Here is a 21,693-nt window from a genome sequence, read left to right as displayed (position 1 = left end):
CGTTTTGATTCCGCGAAGAGAACGGATCAGGCAGGAGGCAGGAACGCTCCTCCGGGACCACCTGCCATCCCCACTACCACCGCTGTCGACCCACGCGCCACGATCACACCGACGACACAAGTGGCATCACCAGATGTGGTGGTCGGCCCTGTTGCGCCGATCGCTCCGGTAGCTGCCCCTCAAGTGACCCAACCGAGTTGGAACTCCTCTCTGACAAACGAGCAGAGCAGTTGTACGAGAGCCGTTCCGGTATATAAATGGGGACTCACTTTCGACGGCCAGACGCAAAGTGTAGGCGCGTTCCTTCAGCGAGTCGAGGAGCTCCGTCGGGCCAGGGGCGTGACCCCTGCCGAGCTCTTCAACTCCGCCGTTGATCTCTTCACCGGACCAGCCCTAGTGTGGTATCGGTCCACACATTAGGCCGGATCCGAACGTGGGATCAGCTATGTAAAGATCTCGAAGTAGTTTTTAAACCACCGGACCACGATATCCTGTTGACGAGGGAAATTTTCAACCGGGTCCAAGGACCCACTGAGCCTATTGATCTCTACATCGCCGCGATGGAGGGCCTTTACGGCCGACTGGCATCAAATGTCCCCGAGGAGACTAGGCTGAAGCAGATATATCATAATTTGAGTCCCCAACTACAAGACCGTTTAGCCCTATTTGACGTAGAGTCGATCGAACAGCTGCGACAGCTGGGTCGAAAGGCCGAAGCAGGTCGTTACCGGTCCGATGCAACGCGGGGCACTCGTAGGGAACATGACGTGATGGAGCCTGATTTGGCGTATACCCCTGTGCACCTCAGACAAGGGAGCGGCGCTCGCGACCCCCCAGCGAGAAAGGTGTTCCAAACCGTGAGAGACTCCGAAATCACCTGTTACAGATGTCATTCGAAGGGACATCTCTCTAGGGAGTGTACAACGCCAGGCCCCAGCCCAGCGACTAACATAGTCTGCTGGCGGTGCAACAAAACTGGCCATATACAGCGCTTTTGACGCGTGCGGCCAAACAACCTTGGAAGGACGTCGGGAAACGGGGAAGGGCCCAGTGGAGTCGCCGCCGCTGGACCCCGCCAATAAGAGCACCCATAAAAATTAGGGTATTACCGGCGACCAGTAGACAGTGTCGTAGGGTAGAGAAGAGCGTTAGAATAGTCCCCGAGGTCAGAAACTTGACGCAGGAACTTGTCGCCATTGGGCGCATTGAATCCGCTGAGGGCAAGGTATTGGTAGACACAGGCGCTCAGGTGTCACTGATTAAAAGAAATGCGTCGTCTGCTCCCCTGGCCAAGCCGGATGTCATTTTACGTGGCATGTCAGGCCGGGAATTGAAGGTTTACGGTAAACAACGGGTGGCGCTAGAACTAAAACCGGGAGTCAGTGTGCCCGGAGAGTATATCGTAGGTAACTTGCCACGAGGCTACTTAGCCGTCATAGGCTGTGACATCTTCTGCAGCAGGGAGCAGGCTACATCGATATAAAAAGGGGCGTGCTCAGAATTTTCGGCAAAGAAATTTGGCTGAATCGTCTTCTGAAGGGCGAAAGTGTACCTGACCCGAGCCGCGAGGCGACGGAGCCCGGTCCTGAATTAGAACCGGCCCCGAAGTCTCCCTCGAGCGACCGAGAAACCGTTAAGAACCGTGCCACCCCCAGAGAACCCTTCGTATACAATTATACCAAGGTCGTTCTACCACCACGATGTGAAAAAAATATCGAAGTAAGATTGAATAAGTTCCTAGCACCTATGGGTTCGCTGGAGGGCATGGACGTCGTAGCTGAGCCCGCAGAAATACCGCAGAAGGGCGTTTTCCTGGCTCGCACCTTAACCAAAGTACGCAGTCAGCGCTGCTGGGTTAGAGTTGCCAATGTCAGTGGAGAAGAAGTGACCCTCGAGAAAAATATAAAGGTAGGGGTGCTAGATACCGAACCTTACTGTGAACCAGACGAGGAGCGAGGTAGACGGAAGATTGTCATCCTAGCAGACAGCCATGGGCGTGGCCTGCAGGAAATAATATCCGAACGGTTGCCGCGGGATATAGACGTGTCAGTGGTATTCCTACCGAACGGAAAAATGAAGAATATGGCCGCCCTAGGGCGTACCACGATACCGACACTGACGAGTAGGGACACTGTGGTCTTGATCGGTGGGACGAATGACGTCACAGACAGGTCCGCGCCCTACCCGTTAACTTTGCAGCAGGCTTTCCATGCCTGGCCGGAGACCTGGTCAACACTAAATATTCCCTGTAAAAAAAAAAAACGATGACGTGGCGCGCGCCCACTCCGATTTTCCCCACAATTTGATTTCGGTCTAATAAGGCTCGCACTGGCTCCACAGTTGAGCCGACGATACTACGGAACAACGTGCTGAAGGAGATAAGAACGTCATACTCCCATGCTGGGGGCAGCATTGGCTTAAGGTGGGGGGTGTGTCACACCCGCCCCTCCTTGCATTATATTAATATTCCATCAGCAAATTTGAGGGATAGTTTGGAATATGTATTTATTATAAGGTTATTGACAACCAATAATCACAAGTTTTTTTGGCGGCTGTGACTAATTAAAAATAAGCCAAACAATACTCCATAACATCAGGAAGCATCGCCAGCCCTTCGTTGATTTCTTCCGAGCCCCAAAGACCGAAATCAAATTATTCTATTATAATTGTGAGCAAAGTTATGAAGCTGGAATAGTGCGATCTAGCCTCGGACAATGTACGTCTTGCCGACATCAGCACGGTCAACGGCACTAGCCTCGACCAAATCCGACGCTCTGATTGGCTGAGACACCTCAGGCCTTCAGCATTGCGTCGGTTTTTGAGTAGTTGCGCGTGAGATGTAGAAGTGTTAATTACGCAGTAGCTCGTCCGTCCGCTCGCCCATTTTTAAATAATGTAAATTTTGTATTAACATAACCAGATCGTAAATCTAAATTAGTAATCGTAACTAAATTGTAACCCTTGTGATATGTTGTGAACCCCAATTGTCAAATATTTATTAAATTGATGTTTCTGTCGTGTGTGATCTAATATAAAAATAAATTAAGTCAAGCTCCCAACCAGCAGTTATTAATTTTTCCTTTACACCACTCGGGCCGGACGTTACAGGTGTTTCAAGGACAAAGTGCTGGGCCTCCCGGCTCAGGGGGGGAGGGGTGGTGGTGAGATTGAGAGAGAAGAGGGGGAGGAAACTGGTTTTGGCTATTTATTGATTAGTTCACCGACCCTTCTAGACAACAAAATTGAGTGACAGTGACAGTGTTAAATCACCATGTTCTGTATTTAATTTCTTGTTTACTTTGTGTGTTATTCTATTAATTTAAGTGTTTTGTTCTATTTCCTCCTGGTCCCTTGCAAATTGTATTATCAATGCTAAATAATTGTGGTCAATTCAAATTATATTTTTGATTATTCAAATCTCCTACACAAAAAGACAAAAGTCAAACCAGGCAAGGAAAAAACCTGCTATTGTAATCCCCATACCCAGCCATTTGGGAAGTGGTAAAAGTCTAGTCTAAATATAGCTCAAAGGTCTCACCCTTCCCTTCCCCCCCTTCCAACCCCCTACTCAATGTTACTATTCCGCTCATTTCGAGGTCATTGCACAACGCCTGCCTCCCTTCTATTGTTTTGCCTTTATAGTGTTTCTATTCTGACTTTTATAAACATAAATTTATTGCTTACGTAACAGTTCAGTAGTGAAATTTTCTATTGTGAAACACTAGGCCTACTTTAAAACAAAATCACTACCGATCATGTCATTCTATTCTGTGTCAAGTCAGTATACCATTGCCAGTCAGTCGCCGGCGACTGCTTTGAGTTGACCTATTCTGTCGTGCCAGCTATAAAAATAGGTTAGGACAACTACCTCTTGCTTATTTCTATATTTGTATGACTGTAGAATCTACAGTAATACAAATTATCCATCATTTTATGTAAACACAAGTTACATTTCAACAAATATTGATCTTACAATTAAAGAAACCAATTCAAACTAACACAACACTAGCTGGTTTGGATTTAAGTACTGTACCAAACTAGCGAGTTCAACGATAAGCTCGAGTTTCAAGGCCGTACTCTACTCGAACTCAAAATCTCAAATACTCGCCCATTTAGTGTTAATAGTATAAATTAGGGATGGTCAAGTTTGAAATTTCGGGAAATTTTAAATCTCGTTACACAAGATGAGATTTCTTTTTGGCCGAGATTTTTATCAAGACGAGAATAAAAAATAAAAAAAAATAAAAACGCCTACAGAAAGTCAATGCAATACCCGCAATACAGGAGCGTGTTGTAGTTGTGTTTCCTTTGCGAAGGCGTTCTTATTGAATTAATTCTTTAAATGTAAATATTGCTTTAATTATTTTAATAATATTACTTTAATAACATTTGAGAAGTTTTGTTAAGTGTAAGCAGTGTGAGGAATGTTTTATTACTATAAAAAGTCAAAACAAGTACCAACTATTTTATAAAAATTAATATTGCTTTTATTTTATGATTTATTTTATTTTAGGATAAGTTTAACTCTATCCTAACTGATATCACTATGTTTCCTAATCGTAGGCATTTTTAATAACTTAGGCGTGATTAATAAAAAAATGTTATGTTTTTTAATAAAAGATTGTAAATATTGCCTATTATCATGATTTTTTTATTTAAACAGTCATCTAACAATGTTACAAAATCAGGTAAAAATTTTGAGCGTGCATTTCCCGTTGTGTATGAGAAGGGAAATCCCGTCTCAAAATTTTATGAGAAATAAAAAATCTCGTCTCGTCTCGTCTCGAACTAAAAATCCAATCTCGTCCATCCCTAGTATAAATAAAATCGGATCCATTAAAACCGGATCCAGCCTAAGATCTGATTGTAGTAGTAAAGACTGATTATCAACTTTTTTGGTTCATGCTGATTTAAGAATGAACCAAAAGTATTGAAAGCCAACAAATATAAATGTGAAAACTAAGTAACAATACTACCTGTACATCATAAAATAAACTCTATTTTATTTAATACAGGTCAATAATAATAAACTTAACGATTGCGAGGGTGAATTTCCTTAGGCAAACCATAAAATTAGCAGTGTCCATTAATGAGGTTAGGTCAGCAACTATCCTCTTGTTCATAATTTTATTTAGTACATTTTTTACTTTAACTTTTTTAAGGTAAAGGATCCATTACAGAAACACATGTTGTATTTAATTTTTGAAGAAAATTATGCCGTGCTGCATCGAATCGAATCGCATAGATTCGAATCGAAATTCTTTGAATCGCATCGATGCATCGAATCGAAAAAAATATGCTGCATCGCACACCCCTACTATGGAACAAAAGTTAAGTGCTTGCAAAGGAGAAAGTGTAAATGAAATTGCATTGAATCTTGGAGTTGGAAGAAGTACGATTGGTGATTGGAAAAAGAAAAGAGCTGAAATTGAGTCTTGGTGTTAAAAGAGAATGTGTACTGAGTCGTTGAAAGACAGGAAAAACATGAAGGAAAGCGAATTTCATGAGGTTAGTGAAGCTCTATATTTATGGTATCGACAGCAAAGAGAAAAAGGGACACCTATATCAGGACCCATACTGCAGGAAAAAGCTATTCAATTGTATGAAAAAATAAAGAAAGAAGGAGAGGCAACATTCGTGGCTAGCATCGGTTGGCTAGACCGATGGAAAAAACGGTATGGAGCAAGGCAACTAGCAATATGTGGCGAAAAACTTTCTGGTAACAATGAAAGTGTTCTGAAATTTAAGGAAAACTTTCAAAAGCTTATTGAAAGTGAAGGGCTGTCTGGTGAGCAAATTTATAACTGTGACGAGACTGGACTGAATTTTTGTATGTTACCTGAGAAGAGCTTAGCTTCAAAACAAGAGAAATCTGCTCCAGGGTACAAAAGAAGCAAAGAAAGAGTTACGATCATGGCCTGCAGCAACGCAACTGGTGAGCATAAGTTAAAGCTTTGTTTTATTGGAAAAGCTAAAAAGCCTCGTGCTTTCAAGAATATACAAAACTTAAATGAACTTCCAGTTTGGTACACAAACCAATCTAATGCCTGGATGGATGGAACAATTTTCAAAAATTGGTTTTACAATCAGTTTGTTCCGTCTGTAGAAACGTTTTTAAAATCAAAGAATCTTGAAAGGAAAGCCATTTTGAATCTGGACAACGCTTCCTCACACCCTGATGCTGAAGAGTTAGTTGATGGCAACATAAAAACGATGTTTTTATCGCCAAATGTGACTGCACTATGTCAGCCTATGGACCAAGGTGTTCTAGCCGCAATGAAAAAAAGATATTTGTGCAAACTTCTATCAACTCTAGTGACGGCGATTGACGAAGGCCAAGAACTAGTGAATAGGCTTAAAAAGGTTGATTTGCTGGATGTTATTGGATGGGTTGCTGAGTCTTGGGATGAGTTAGAGCAAATAACATTAGTGCGATCCTGGAAAAAACTTCTGGATCATTCAGGAAATTCGTTTACTGATGTCCTAAAGGAGGAAGATTCTGCTTTAGTTGATCTATTAAAGAAGATTCCCGGCTGTGAAAACTTCAGTGATGGGGATGTACAGGAATGAATGGACCAAGATGCCACGGGGAATGCTCTTTCCGATGACGAAATTGTCACCATGGTGAAAGAAAAGGAACAGCCTGAAGAAAGCGAATCAGAAGACAAAGACGCATGTGACACTCAAGAAGTACAAAAAATGAGCCACAGTGAAGGATTAAAAGCTGTTGATGGGGCCTTACGATATTTTGAGGAGCAAGGAGCTTCGCCAATGGACATAATGTGTCTTCGCCGCCTTCGAGATGTAGCAGCAAAGCGCAGTGTTCAGTGTGAGAAACAAATGAGCATTAAAAACTTTTTCTGCAAAAAATGAATTAGGTTTTTATTTGAACTGTACTGAGTTTTCCTGGTGTGTACTGTACTTATTTATCTTTTCTATAAAAGTACGTAATACATACTGTACAATATGTATAGGCCTACAGAATACATTTTTTTATTTCTTATGACTTAATACTGTAATATAAATACTGTAAAAATAAAAAACGGCGGTTAAAACGCTTAAAAATTGTATTGTTCTTATTTTTAACCCTAGTTCCCGATAACCCGGCATTTCGCAAACTCGGCACCCTTCCAGTCCACATTACGCCGGGTTTGCGGGACTCTACTGTATTGCAGTTCTAGAGCTATTGCAATGCATTTGAAAACAATTTACATAACGGGGCAAAATGTTGTGTCCATCAAATTAATTGTGGTCTGATTTTAAGGATTTCTGGTAAAGAGATTAAAAAGCAGGCTTACCTTACGAGTTATCCGAGTTACGAGTTGTCGAGTTATCCAGAACATTGAAATTTTAAATTGGTTATAATAAATTAATAAAATAACAGACTAATTTTTACAAATAAATTTATTACTTGCACGAGTATTTTTACATATTGATTAATCTTCAAAGAAACGTTGAATATTCAACAATTAAAACAAAACTAAACATTTTGAAAAAATACTTGTTTTGCATGCATCCTGTCAGCTGTCGACTGTCAAGTTACCGGGTGTTGAGTTAGTGAGGTTTCTCAATTAAAAAGATTTGGTGTTTATCAGTGTTTTTGTGCATTTCCATTTATTTTTGTCAGTATGGTAAGCTTGCTGTATAACTGGACTCCACAAAATCCTTTAAAATCCTGGTCTAAGGCCATCTTTATTGAAAATGTCATAATTGTTCAGTTAACTTAGTGTGCTAACTAGGGGTGTGCGATGCAGCATATTTTTTTCGATTCGATGCATCGATGCGATTCAAAGAATTTCGATTTGAATCGATGCGATTCGATTCGATGCAGCACGGCATGATTTTCTTCAAAAATTAAATACAACATGTGTTTCTGTAATGGATCCTTTACCTTAAAAAAAGTTAAAGTAAAAAATGTACTAAATAAAATTATGAACAAGAGGATAGTTGCTGACCTAACCTCATTAATGGACACTGCTAATTTTATGGTTGGCCTAAGGAAATTCACCCTTCACTAACAATTAGAATAAGCCTATATATCAATAAAGCAATCGTTAAGTTTATTATTATTGACCTGTATTAAATAAAATAGAGTTTATTTTATGACGTACGGTAGTATTGTTACTTAGTTTTCACATTTATATTTGTTGGCTTTCAATACTTCTGGTTCATTCTTAAATCAGCACGAACCAAAAAAGTTGATTATCAGTGTTTACTGTCTAATAGTGATGGTCGGATCCGGATATCGGACTACCGGATCCGCCGGATCTGAGCTAGACCGACGCCCGATCGTATCCACAAAAAATCGGATCTTGGGCTGGATCCGGTTTTAATGGATCCAATTTTATTTATACTATTAACACAAAATGGACGAATATTCGAGATTTTGAGTTTGAGTAAAGTACAATATAGAAATAAGCAAAGGTAGTTGTCCTAACCTATTTTTATAGCTGTCACGACAGAATAGGTCAACTCAAAGCAGTCGCCGGCGACTGACTGGCAATGGCAATGGTATACTGACTTGACACAGAATAGAATGACATGACCGGTAGTGATTTTGTTTTAAAGTAGGCCTACTGTTTCACAATAGAAAATTTCACTACTGAACTACGTAAGCAATAAATTTATGTTTATAAAAGTCAGAATAGAAACACTATAAAGGCAAAACAATAGACGGGAGGCAGGCGTTGTGCAATGACCTTAAAATGAGCGGAATAGTAACATTGAGTAGGGGAAGGGAAGGGTGAGACCTTTGAGCTATATTTAGACTAGACTTTCACCACTTCCCAAATGGCTGGGTACGGGGATTACAATAGCAGGTTTTTTCCTTGCCTGGTTTGACTTTTGTCTTTTTGTGTAGGAGATTTGAATAATCAAAAATATAATTTGAATTGACCACAATTATTTAGCATTGATAATACAATTTGCAAGGGACCAGGAGGAAATAGAACAAAACACTAAAATTAATAGAATAACAAACAAAGTAAACAACAAATTAAATACAGAACACGGTGATTTAACACTGTCACTGTCACTCAATTTTGTTGTCTAGAAGGGTCGGTGAACTAATCAATAAATAGCCAAAACCAGTTTCCTCCCCCTCTAACCACCACCCCTCCCCCCTAAGCCGGGAGGCCCAACACTTTGTCCTTGAAACACCCTAGCCTCTGAAACAATAAACCCTTACACCTGCGTTGCTGTTTTGACAACAGGTTTATGAATGCGTTCACTATTTTTCATTTTCCAGAATTAACTATCAATTATTATTATTTGCAAGTTACAAATAGGAAACTACATGACATTAAGGTACCTATTCAATGACCCATGTATTATCAAAAATTTATAATTGATTACTTATTTTGATAATAAAAAGCATTCATTACAGCACGCAGCACTTATTGATATATATATATATATATATACTGTATATATAATCATCAAAGTATCTGTTACTTTATACAAAATAAAATAGGTACAAAATTGTGTGGCCAGTCAAAATTTATAAACAAACATTTTATTCTATAAAATACAGATGGTAAATAGGGGTTGGTTTAAAGGAAATAAAATACAAAACAGATTAATTAATTATTTTGATAAACGATAGAAAGGTTATGGGATTGATTGAACTAAAATAACCACAGGGAATCTTAAGTAGAAAAGTCGTCAACCACAATCTGTTTAATCAGTACATCGTTAGAGAGAGAGGGGGGGGGGGGGAGAGAGAGATAGCAGATAGGGGCGTTTGATAGGGAATCTGAAAAAGTAAACAAACAAGGAACAACGACGCGACAATACTCGTTTATAACCTTATTGTCAAATCTAGGTCTTTGTAAGACAAAAGAAAATCACACCGTTTTAAACTTTAACCTAATTTTATACTCTTTACAAACAAACACGTCCTACATAACGGTTCTTGATATTTATCAATGTATCTTAGCAATCGTCACTTGCTCCATTGAAACACGAACGTCGATTGGCTGACATGACAGTGCAGCGTGGCCTCTCGACCAATGAGAACTCTTGTTACATACTTTGATTTATCTTAGATGGTCAACCCCTACCATTCATTACAATATTACAAAATCGACATGGACTATGCGTATGGTGTTTTTCAATCAAAACTTATGTTATAGTAGCACTTAAAACTTCACTTAAACTCTTAAACTAGGTAGATAGTACAGATATAATATGGATCTACTTTTTGTTGCAATAGGCAAGTGCAAGCCTAACCCTCTGACTTCGATGTTGTAATTGAATCGAATTTTTCTAATGATGCGTAATGCAGGGATGAAACTGAACATTTAGACAAGTTTAGGTTATTTATTTTGTTCTAAAAATAAAAATAATACATTTAAAGATCTGACTTATTGATACAGACATTTTTTAGTATAATTTCGTGTTGAGGACACTCGCGCGCCGGTTGTCTGAGACTGAATTCTGACTGTCTGACATCTTGAAATGTAGATTGTATTGTGTTGTGCAATATCATCTGCCTGCAGAGAGAACAGCTGAAAATAAACTTTAGCTGTTTTGAACTAAATAGTGTGCTAAGTTGGTTACTAAAGTTGTTAGCGTGATTACAAACTAATAGATATCAAATAAATAAATGTTAAAATAAAATATCTATCCATCCCTGTCGGCTGTCGGTATCGGCGGAATCGGGCGAAATCGATGTTTGGCAATCGATTCTTGATACCGATATTCCTAGTATCGGCAATGTCCGAGTATCGGTGGTAGCGATAATTGACACTTCCCTATCTAAAACTCATTTTGGAGTCCTGAATTAGTTTTAAATATGCATCGGGACGTAATCGTTGCATCGGGAGCTAACCGATGCATCGGTCTTTTTCGATGCATCGAGGCCAAATCGATGCATCGTGATTTCGATGCATGCTGAATTGAATCGCGATTCGATGCATCGAATCGAATCAAATCGAAATTTCAATCGCACACCCCTAGTGCTAACAACTAAAAATTTATTTGGAATTCTAAAGCTGTTTATAATTCCTGATATTGGAGGAGAAATCTGGATGGCAGAGGATAGAGAAGAATGCAGCAGGTCAATCTACGAGGCAAAAAATCAATTGAGGTTTGTGAAGCCCCAGCAGTAAAGTAAGGCTCAGTTACCAGCACATCTGTGGATGCGATGATGCTGAGCTGTAGGTATTCTGACGCCCGTTGTTGCAGTTCTGCGTCGGCACTGCGCAGGTTACTGTGCTGCTTGAACACGTCTTGCACTACAGACTTGACCTCGGGGAAGAGGTTGACAAACTTGATGTAGGTGGAAAGCAGCAACGCCCGTGTCATCGGCGAACACAGGTGGTACTGTAAACAACATCTGCTGTCTAATAACCTCACAATCAGGTGTTCAACTATAATCTACTATTACTGTAACATGGTTCTTATATTTTCCAAACAATTAATTAAAGTCAACAATTAATTAATTAAGGTCTATTTAACAAGAAAATTTATGAAGGCTAAAATAAAAACTCAGTCTACTAAAATGCAGTTGTCAGAGGGTCAGTTTTATGAGCAAGTAGAATTATTATAATTGACATAAAACATGCATAGGGTTTTATTTCATAATATTTAAGACTGTAATGTACAAGAGTTTTTCATGATGTCGAAGTTCTATGATGTCTAAAGAACAGGCACCACTGATGCATTAGATCTCTGTTCTAAGTATCACAAGGTTATTTCAAGACGTGTACAGATTTATCAGATGTTATAATACTTTTCTAAAACGTTGGTTCTTGTTATTATGGGACTAGGTGATGGTCTTAAACATTATTAAACAATTAAATTCAATTTTTAAATATTTTGAAAGTTTTTTTAATATTTGCTTTTTGGACATTATGGAACCCTGGTTAATAGTCTTTGATATAATGACCTTCCCCCATGTATACAATCAAGACAGACCAAACTACAAAACTATTTTCGTTAGTTATGTCGTTATGTGACATGTCACACACTACCCTGGAAAAGTTCAAACACTAACCTTGGAATGTAGAAGTTGAAACTGTACAATAGGTGCGCTCCGTTGATCACCTGCTATCAAATTACCAAATTCGCCTAAAATATAACCTCCAACTTTAACCATGTTTTCATGACATGCTGGAGCTTGTAATGCCTGAAAAAAAATTTCTCTTTTCAATATATTATCTCGGAAATAAACGTGTAATGCTAAATAATCAAACACCCTTACTTTAATTTGCTTCAGACCTAGAAAATATGCTGAAACTGTGCATTTATTACTAAAATATTTACAGGGCTCAGTAAAAGAAAAATGTGTTGCTGTCACTTTACCAATATATTTTTTGGCAAAGATGGTTCTAGGCCAGGTTTTTAAGGATTTTTTGTGGATTGATTTAACAGCAGACTTTCATCGATATTGAGCCTTTTTTATTAAATGTGACTCTCCCCATGGATTGAACTATTGAACTAAGAGTGAAACTAATTTTAGTATTTGCACATTTCTATAAATCATAAAATATTATTGTCTAAAGGTTTTTAAACATTTGGAAAAAGATATCAAGTTTTTAGAGTCAGCCAGCGGAAAATAATCGGTACGTTAGAAAAGGCAAGACTTTAAACACCCACAGGAAACTTTGGGATGGATGCAGAAGAAGGAATTCGTGACGGCAATCTTATCAAACGACCCTACCTTAAAAAACTACCCTTGTATTTGACAATAGAATCTCTAAATTCCAAGATTGTCAATGGTTGGTGTAAATTGTAACACATTTGAGGTTTAGTTTGACTCGTGTGTTAACCATTATTTTGAATTAGTAGCCACTCCCTAATGTCACAAATACTATTGATATCAGTCTCCCATCACAGAGTCTCGTCTGTGTTTGTTGATACAAACTGGTGATACACGGTACCTCAAAGACAGTTTTAGCAGCGTAGCCCTGAACATCGTCTCTGTTGATGACTATCTGTATAACTCGGTACCACACTTCCTCCGACACATAATCTCCAGCTATCCGGATCAGGTTGAGTATGACATCCACATACCAGGTGTAGTCTGTCGCATACTTCTCTGCTAGGATGGCCACCTTCAGTACCTGTCAATCAACACATCACATTACAAAAACTGTTTATATTCTACAGGGTCTCTAGTGGAAAAAGGTATGTTGGTAAAAAAATCAAGAATATAATTTTTCCAAAAAGGTCTAGTTAACAGGATGCAAACCATTTTGTTTTTTGTGGTTAAAATTAATATATTACAACCATAGAATATCTTTGTGGAATTCGGTATGTACAAAAAAAGAAAAAATAAATAACTTAAAAAAATCAATAAAAATATTTTTTTGGATTCAAAATGGCGGTCATTTTAATTGTTAACCTAATTTTTTATGTCCCACCTTCACATCCTAAGACGCTAGTTCTACCCCGGAACTGTTTTACACATTAGCTAAGGCTTTTCCTAGAGGTTTGCAGCATTATCACATGGATAAAATCCATTGGTGATTGGTGGGATTTGAACCCAGGACCTCGGGCACCGAAGCCACCGCTCTCCCACTAGACCAGCTCGCTCCCCATAATCAAAATTACTAAAACACGGCTGATATTTGGGATTGGCAAATCTGACTTTGCCTAACCATAATAGTTCCTTTCCCTTTCCCATTTTATTCGTAGCCACCAGGATAAATGGTTATAACAGCCTGGACATGACATTCTGGCCTCTGTCACTCACCATTTCCTCTCTGATGGAGTAGTCGGCTGTCTCCAAGTAGTTGAGCATCTCTTGTACTATCTCTTCGGCATTACTCTTGTCACACATGGCATACAGCAAGTCCACAGCCTGTTGTCTCACTGACACGTCCTTCTCCATCTACACAATAATGGACATTAGGAATTGTTAGCCAAGTCCTAGGAGTAAGGCCAACTCCATACACCCTGTCATCTCTACAGCTATCACTAAAACATAGTGATAATTTCTTTTTTTATAATCTTAAAACACACGACGACTTTGGAATAAAATTAACAGACCTTCGTTAATAAAGGACTATCAGCCAACAGGCTATTGGCGATTACTGCAAATATACTTTGGCCTCATATAAAATTCACTGATGTTTTCACCGTCATTGAAAGTTACTTTGGTTATATATTTATTTATTACTTACAAATCCCATCTTCCCAGTTCCAGTTGACTGTGTAAAACTCTCTGTTATAAAGATATTTGTTCAGTACCATAAAAAATACAGCCTACAGATCTGAAATATGATAACCCCACTGACGTACCTTCATGGAGAGGATGACTACTTCCTGATGTTTTTTGACAGCATCATGAGAGAATTCCGAGTTGGCCAATAAACACATTGACTCCAAGGCTAAATAGCGAAGGTTAGTCTCTCTGTTGGACAAGAACTGGCCCAACTGGTTACATGCCCTCACAAGCAGATTGGGCTCACTGCAAACATACAAAGTAATGTTTTCTGGTCTTCCAGTGTAAAGCTATTTATCTTATCTTACTAATATTATAAATTTGAAAGTTTGTTAGTTTGTGTGTTGCTCAATCACGCAATAACTACAGGACGGATTGGGCTGAAATTTGGCATAATGATAGCTAACATTCCCGATTTACATAAAGGCATATTCTTATCTCAAAATTACTTTCGGACTCCGCCCTAGCGGCTCTAAAGTTTCCTATGTTAACCTTATGAGTATTCATATTTAAAAGGAATTAAATAATTTTGCCAGCTGTTTCAACTACACAATTTGTTTCTATGATATTCAATGGCATTAAAAGGTTATACGGTTTACCAACAGGGTGCAGCACCATTAGTTCTTTATACATTTATGACAACAGCTAATTTGAACCAAGCAGCAACAAAAACCTGAGTGTGAGAACTTTACTTCTTTCTATTGTTTAGGTGAAGTGGTAGAACATTATGGCTATGTTACATGTTCTATATACTATAGTATACCGTAGATTATAGTAAACCAAATTTTCTCAAAACAATTCCTCTCTCATTGCAAATGGCAAGCACGAGTATTTAACTACAATAAGCATTCATTGTATACCAACCCCGTACGAAGGACGGGTACTCAGCTAGTAGTAATATAAAGTGAAGCATCATAAGTGTATTCAAGAGACAGAACTGAATCCAGAATCAATTTGTTTAGGTATATTGTGCTGCAGTTAACTTTTAATATTTAAGCATCTATAACCATCCTGAGCTTCAGGGAGAAAATTAGATTGTTAAAGCTAAACACTTGTATATACTGCTAACTTGTCTAGAGCTGATATAAAATTTGACGGAAAAAAAGCAATGATTGGAAACATCTTGTTTCCACTTCATTAGCTTTTTAACAGTGCTGCAAAATGTCTTGACGTTAAATGTGTAAATGTTTATTGTTTGGTTACCATTGTTGAAACAATTCATGTATGAAATAAATAAAAGTATGTTTACGACTTTATTGGTAATACTTGCAATGTATATCATTGGGACTTACCTATCATTGTGAATGATAAGACTGATGGCCTCAAACAGAACTGCGTTCTTAGCATTGGAATGTTGTACTTTCTTTGACTTTGGTGGCTCTTGAGCCTTGTTTAATATTGTTTCTAGACATTCATTTAGGCGCCCTCTCACACCAGGATCATCTGAACAATTTACAATTTCATAAATATCGATGGGTGAGAAACTAATAACCTTTTGTTAATGTAATGGACATTGAATAAAATTCTTCCTAAGTAGAATATCTAACAATCAATGATATTATGGTACAATGTGTTATTGTAAACTTATGCCTGAAGGGCTAAAGAATAACCAATATCAATCGTAAGGTAAAACTCCACTGAAGGAATAAGCTTAAAATATAATTAAAAGCAGTAGGCCTTTATAGATTACCTGGAGGAGTATAATTCTGCAGAAGCCTGAGCAGTTTAACTGAAAGCCATGGAGCAGGGACAAAGTAATAAGTGTAGTCTTGGAGATCCGTATAGCTGGCCGTTACAATCTACACATACAATACCAACAAGTTAACATCTCTGTTGTCACAGACTAAGTAGCCTAACTGCTAGTTTTTTTTTTTTTTTTTTTTTGTCCTAGGACGCTAGGCACGAGCCTGGGATTGTTTTTCACATTACTTTAGGCTAGACCTAGGGGTTGCGGCTTTATCACTTAAAAAATCACCTCATCGTCATGGATAAAATCCATTGGTGACTTGGCGGGGATCGAACCCGGGACCTCAGAGACTGAAGTCCCGCGCTCTAACCACTACGCCAGCTCGCTCCCCCGAGCCTAACTGCTAGTAGAAGGAACAGTCAATGCTCTAGTGGATGGGTGTGCAAAATTAGTTAAATTTTGTTTCATCTGATGGTAGATTCCCAGTATATCAAGTAATGTGCCCCAGTGGTTGTGAGCATTGTACAAGCAACCAACAGATAGCAGCTAAACAATAACTAACAGGCCCTCAGTACGGCCAAATGCAGAGAAAAAAATGATGCACCAACAAATACTGCAAAACCATAAATGAAGCACAACGTACACTAGTTCTATGATAGCCTAAAAAAATGAGCAAAACTTTTTCCCTGCTACGGTGGTGTTTCCCCAAATAGCGCCAAACCATCACTCTACCGCCCACTGTGTTTGTTCTAGTCATGATTAAATCAATTATTTAACCATAAAAAACAAAATTTGAAAGAAACCCTAGGTTACTCTTAAATGGAATTATAGTTCCATATTCATAACTAAATGGTTCATTCAACCTTCCATAGTTTGAAAATAGTACATCTGTCTCAGTCGCACTCACTACAATATTGGGCCAGTATAGCATGCTCTAACATCGTGAGTAAGTGATTAGTAAGTGATTCAATCGTTTTGTCTATTACGATTGTGTTAGTGTACATTATACTAGCAATATGCCAAACTATTTACAATAAGGCAACAAATAACTACAATCGATTAAACAATAGACACATACAATCGTTTACAATCGAAATTTACAACTGTTGAGAAAACTGATTTTTACTCCCTAGAGAGTAAAAATGCTTTCATGATGGGTTAGCCTCTGGATCAAGACAATGCAAATATAAAATGTTTAATTTACCTGTTGCATCGATTGATCCTTCAGTTTTAAAATAACTACGGCCGTTTGGTGCTCGCTTAGCAGCACAAAACGGCCGTAGTTATTTTATAATTTAAGGATCAATCGACACAACAGGTAAATTAAACCTTTATTATTTTTAAAAATACTACTTTAGATCTGCAACGCATGCATTAAAAACGGAAAGGTTTGCTTTCAGTATGACGAAAAGTTGTTTTTATTGATAACGTTACCCTGGACAGACGAGAGACGGCCAGACTGATGCAGCCTTTGTACTCATCTGGGTTGCGCTTGACCAGGGCATCAATGAGAGACGCAGCTGCAGTGACCACGCCCAGGTGTTGGTCGTTCAGCAGATGTACGATACGAGAGGTCCACTCTCCGCCGGGGATAATCTCTTGTGATGTGCGGAACAGCCTCAGCAGACAAAGAGCCGCAGACTGCTTCACCACGTCCATAGTGTCTCTGTACCAACACGAGTGAGTGCATTGCTTCATACCATATACAACAAACATCAAACACATCAACTCATCTATAAAAGTCAGCAATATTTTCAAACAACAAAGCAAAACAAATGGATTAACAGCATTAATTACAGCTGTAAGACACAAAATATAAACTACTTAAATGTATGTTTTTTATTGAAATGTTTAGTTTACAAACTCACCCTGAAACCAAAAGTTTTGGAATTTCGTATCCAAAAGCTTCTGCCATCTCTTTGCTCCCGATGTTTGCTATGCACTGCATCGCCAAGTTAACATGGATTGGATTTCTAAAAATAATACAACAAGTTAGAATTAGCTGAGCAGTTTTCTACAGGTTAAATGAATTATTAAAGTAAGAGTTTTTAAAAGTACAGTATCATAACTTATTAAAATATTCAATGATATTTTTATATTCTAGGCCGGCATTCCAAGCATGTATGCCTAGCAAATCTCAAACAAATTGCATTCCCCCCCCCCCTACGAAACTCAAAGGGTTAAATTAGAATTGGTACACAACAGTTGAAGAAGCCACCAAAAGAAGTTTTTTATTTACAAGGCTCCAGCCCGAGATTATTTTTTACAATTGTACAGAGTAGGCCTAGAGGTAGCAGTATTATTACTTCAAGATTAAATTTTAAATTTCAGTGTTAGGCAGGATTTGAACCCGGGACCTTGTGGACCTAAGTCATGCGCTCTACCACTAGACTACCTCACTCTCAAGGAACATACATTTATCTTCATAATTCACACAGAAATACACATACTTTTAGCTTTAAAAATATACAACGAATAAATAAAACATGGCTTGCCTTGATGTGAGATCGTTTTTGATGCTCTGGATTATCAACTTGATGAGATCACTGTTGGTGTTGACCAAAACAGAAATGAAAAGGTATCCCTGCAAACAAAGCATTGCACTCACTCTCATGGAACAAGAAATAATGTAGGGTACCTACTACTATATTAGTACCAGAAAAAGGAAATCATATCGGTGTAATTATAGTTTTTTATACAAATATAAACGTATACAATGGAACCTGCCTTTACCCACCCTCGAGTTAAAGAGGTGGTTGTTGCTCGAATTAACAACCACCACTCTGGCAAAAATAAAGATACATTTTTCCGCCCTAAACTTTAAAATTGGCTTGTTTAACCGACCTTTTCTAGAAATCTATAGCCTTCCGTTTCCATCCATACCTTAATATTAAAACGTTTAGGTTAGATCTTGTTTTGAACCTGATTTTTACAAATAAATTTGCAAACATGATTATATATAATTAATATTATAAATGAAGTATTAATAATCATCGTCATTAAATGTAACTTTGTGTGTGTTAATTATAACATTGTGTCTCTCCAGTAGAGTTAATTGAAACAATTACGTCACAAAACCAATCACTTTCCATGCCTTCATTGTTACTTGGATAGGCCTAAAATATATTAGAGAATCGTTAACTAAGCGTTTGCAGCGGAGTGTTTCGCTTACATAATTTTAACATTAGGCCTAGATTTATTTCTGCAGTAGGCTATTTAATATAGTTTTGTGATGATGTGGAGTAGTATGAGTGTAAATGAAGATACCTGGGCCATATATACCTTTCTCTCACCACTACCAAATCACGCACATTTCCTGTCGTTGTTCAACTCTACTGCATAGAACTAACTACCTTGTCAAAGTGCACAATATTACCTTAGCTGCATATCACAGCCAGCTTTTATGTTATTAAATATATCTAATTATAATATAGTGAACAGAGAAATAAATATATATATATGGACTTATTCTGATTCGTGAAAAGTAACTAGATTTAGCAAATGTGAATTCTAAATTTGGGATATTGATTACCAGGCCACGACCTAGACCCGGTGCTGTAAGGGTTGGTTTTTAAGAGAGAATAGGCTATACCTAGATTGTATTTATTTTATATAAAAGTTAACTTACAATCTGTTTCTCAGAGTACTTGTTGGAGGACAACAAGTTGACAGCTTCCATGTGGCCAAAGTCAATATCATGGCCAAGGAGGAAGATGAACAACAGTTTGCAGACATATTTCTTCTTCTGGTAACCATCAAGAGTTTTATCCCCCTTAAATTTGCTCCGAATATTGGCTAATTCTTTATTGATCCTCTTTATTTCCGCTTCTTTGCTTTTACCTGAAAAAACAAGTCAAATTTATTGGACGGTTATTTTTTATTATGGACACATATGGTATGCTCATAATCGCAAATTGCGTAAACAAGTTGTGGTTATTTTTAGTCACAGTTGTGCTGGAGTTGTTTAACTTTTTTTGGAATAAGGGGGCCAGAGGCAAACTGCTCAAAATTTCTGGCCTCAGAATAGATAACGACGCTTAAATCATCTTAATTTAACCAAACATACAAATTACAAAACAATTGTGGATCATCTTTCTTCTATTTGATAGAATTTTCCAAACCATTTAAATATTTACCAACCAAAGATGTTAAGTTTTCAAACAACTAGATGAACATATTTTTAAAATATTTATTTGCCTGAACAGATATTTTTTTCAGTTTCTATAGGAATCACTATCCACCAATCATCTAAAATGGACGTTATTGAACGGAAAGTGTGTATTGCCCTACCTGTAATATAACAAAATATTTTGGTTTCATTTTTAATAACTGACAATATACAAATCACAACTCTTATAACTACACAATAAATTACTAAAAACTGATTTACTTTGAATAATTCAAAAACACTTTAAACATTAATATCAATTAATTTAGATCTATCGACAGATAGTTACCAGACTATTATAAATATTATTCTTCATTGCAGTGAAAATAAAAATGGTGCCACAGAATGTGAACAACCGGAATCAGAATCCTAAGTAGGTAAGAATCAGAGCAGAGTTCAGTTGTGATTTATACAATTAGAGTTGTTAAGGCACATTAGAGGGGCACATCCTGTTAGCTCTTTATTGCCTGCTTGTCCTTACACCGTGGGTCAGATAAGATGTACCAATTACTTAGAAATAAAAATCCTATTATTGCCTACAGTATCCGTCATCCCCCTACAGTAACTACTTATTAGATTATTTTTAATTGTGATTTTATTTTACTGTACGAACATTAAACAAGTACAACATAAAAATAACAGTTCTATATTACTATTGTGTGTAATTAATTTAAATATAAATATGTACGCTTGTACAGGGTTTAATTTCTTTAAAACCCTTTTAAATCCACTTAATAGAGGTTCTACTGTAATTAACTTGATTTACTATTGTTCAAAAACACTGATATGCATCCTCTATTTTTAAAATTCAAGCAGTAAATAATTAACAAAGATTGTTAGTCTAGAGTTGTTGCCTTTACATTAATGACTTTTTTAGTTTGAGGCACTTCTAAGCAACGGTAACGCAAGCTTGTCTTCTCCATTATCTCGATATGCAGTAGTACGGTACAACATTACTAGTGTTAAATAACGTGTGCCAACTAATTTGCACAACTAGAATTACTGTCAATCATAGTTTTAATAACTCTCTCGCTGTATTCCGCAACTATAAAGAGATTACGTACAGCACAATTATATTGTTCAAAATTTTAACTAGGTTTAGTTTTTTTTTTATTTTTCCCCCTATATACTGTATACGGTGGAAATATTGTTTATATAAAAATGTTCAAGTTTGAGTTTTGAGTTATTGATACATCCGTTTTGGGTCTCCCTGAACCCAAAAAAGATGTTTTCGAAGTGATGTCTGTGTGTGTGATGTGTAATTTCAGAGAGCTGCAAGCCACACCTGTGTCCCAATTTTGATTTAATTTGGTACAAGGGTACTAATTTATAGTACCTCCAAGATTTTTTAATTTTTGTTAATTTTCATATTTTTATTCTGATTTTTCCATACATAAGAACCCATGAAATAATGGAAAAATCTAATTTTCTCAAAAATGGCCTTCAAAACTTAATGGAATTCAAAACTTAATTGGATCTTTTATGATTTTCCACATAAAATATCATAGTTACTCCCACCTCTTATCCATGATTAAGGTTGTTTACAAGTTAATGGAGAGAAAACAGCCAGATTGGTGATATCATTTATTTTAAATAACGTGTTTTGGAACTACAGATGAAAAAACTGTTAGATTAATGTATTCAATCCTTAGACTGATGCTGTACAAA

At 37.5% G+C, this 21,693-nt stretch overlaps 1 protein-coding gene across 2 annotated transcripts in view; it reads right to left on the bottom strand.

Moving 5' to 3' along the window:
- Positions 1 to 21,693, bottom strand: part of LOC128985441 (AP-2 complex subunit alpha-like) — a 66,842-nt gene that overhangs the window by 25,123 nt on the left and 20,026 nt on the right. For both annotated transcript variants that reach the window (XM_054404918.1, XM_054404919.1), the window contains exons 3-13: positions 19,486 to 19,697; positions 18,353 to 18,441; positions 17,726 to 17,830; positions 17,292 to 17,523; positions 15,861 to 15,969; positions 15,463 to 15,613; positions 14,248 to 14,416; positions 13,700 to 13,837; positions 12,885 to 13,067; positions 11,999 to 12,130; positions 11,128 to 11,325 (exon numbers count right to left, since the gene is read on the bottom strand). In XM_054404918.1, coding sequence (XP_054260893.1) covers positions 11,128 to 11,325; positions 11,999 to 12,130; positions 12,885 to 13,067; positions 13,700 to 13,837; positions 14,248 to 14,416; positions 15,463 to 15,613; positions 15,861 to 15,969; positions 17,292 to 17,523; positions 17,726 to 17,830; positions 18,353 to 18,441; positions 19,486 to 19,697 — 1,718 coding nt within the window. The remainder of the gene's footprint in view (positions 1 to 11,127; positions 11,326 to 11,998; positions 12,131 to 12,884; positions 13,068 to 13,699; positions 13,838 to 14,247; positions 14,417 to 15,462; positions 15,614 to 15,860; positions 15,970 to 17,291; positions 17,524 to 17,725; positions 17,831 to 18,352; positions 18,442 to 19,485; positions 19,698 to 21,693) is intronic.

This window comes from Macrosteles quadrilineatus, unplaced genomic scaffold, assembly GCF_028750875.1.
Source record: "Macrosteles quadrilineatus isolate MER2022 unplaced genomic scaffold, UCM_ALF_1.0 Scaffold_2__2_contigs__length_208266976, whole genome shotgun sequence".
NCBI lineage: Eukaryota > Metazoa > Arthropoda > Insecta > Hemiptera > Cicadellidae > Macrosteles > Macrosteles quadrilineatus.
Note: the sequence above shows the minus strand (reverse complement) of the source record. Positions and strands in the feature narration are given on the sequence as shown.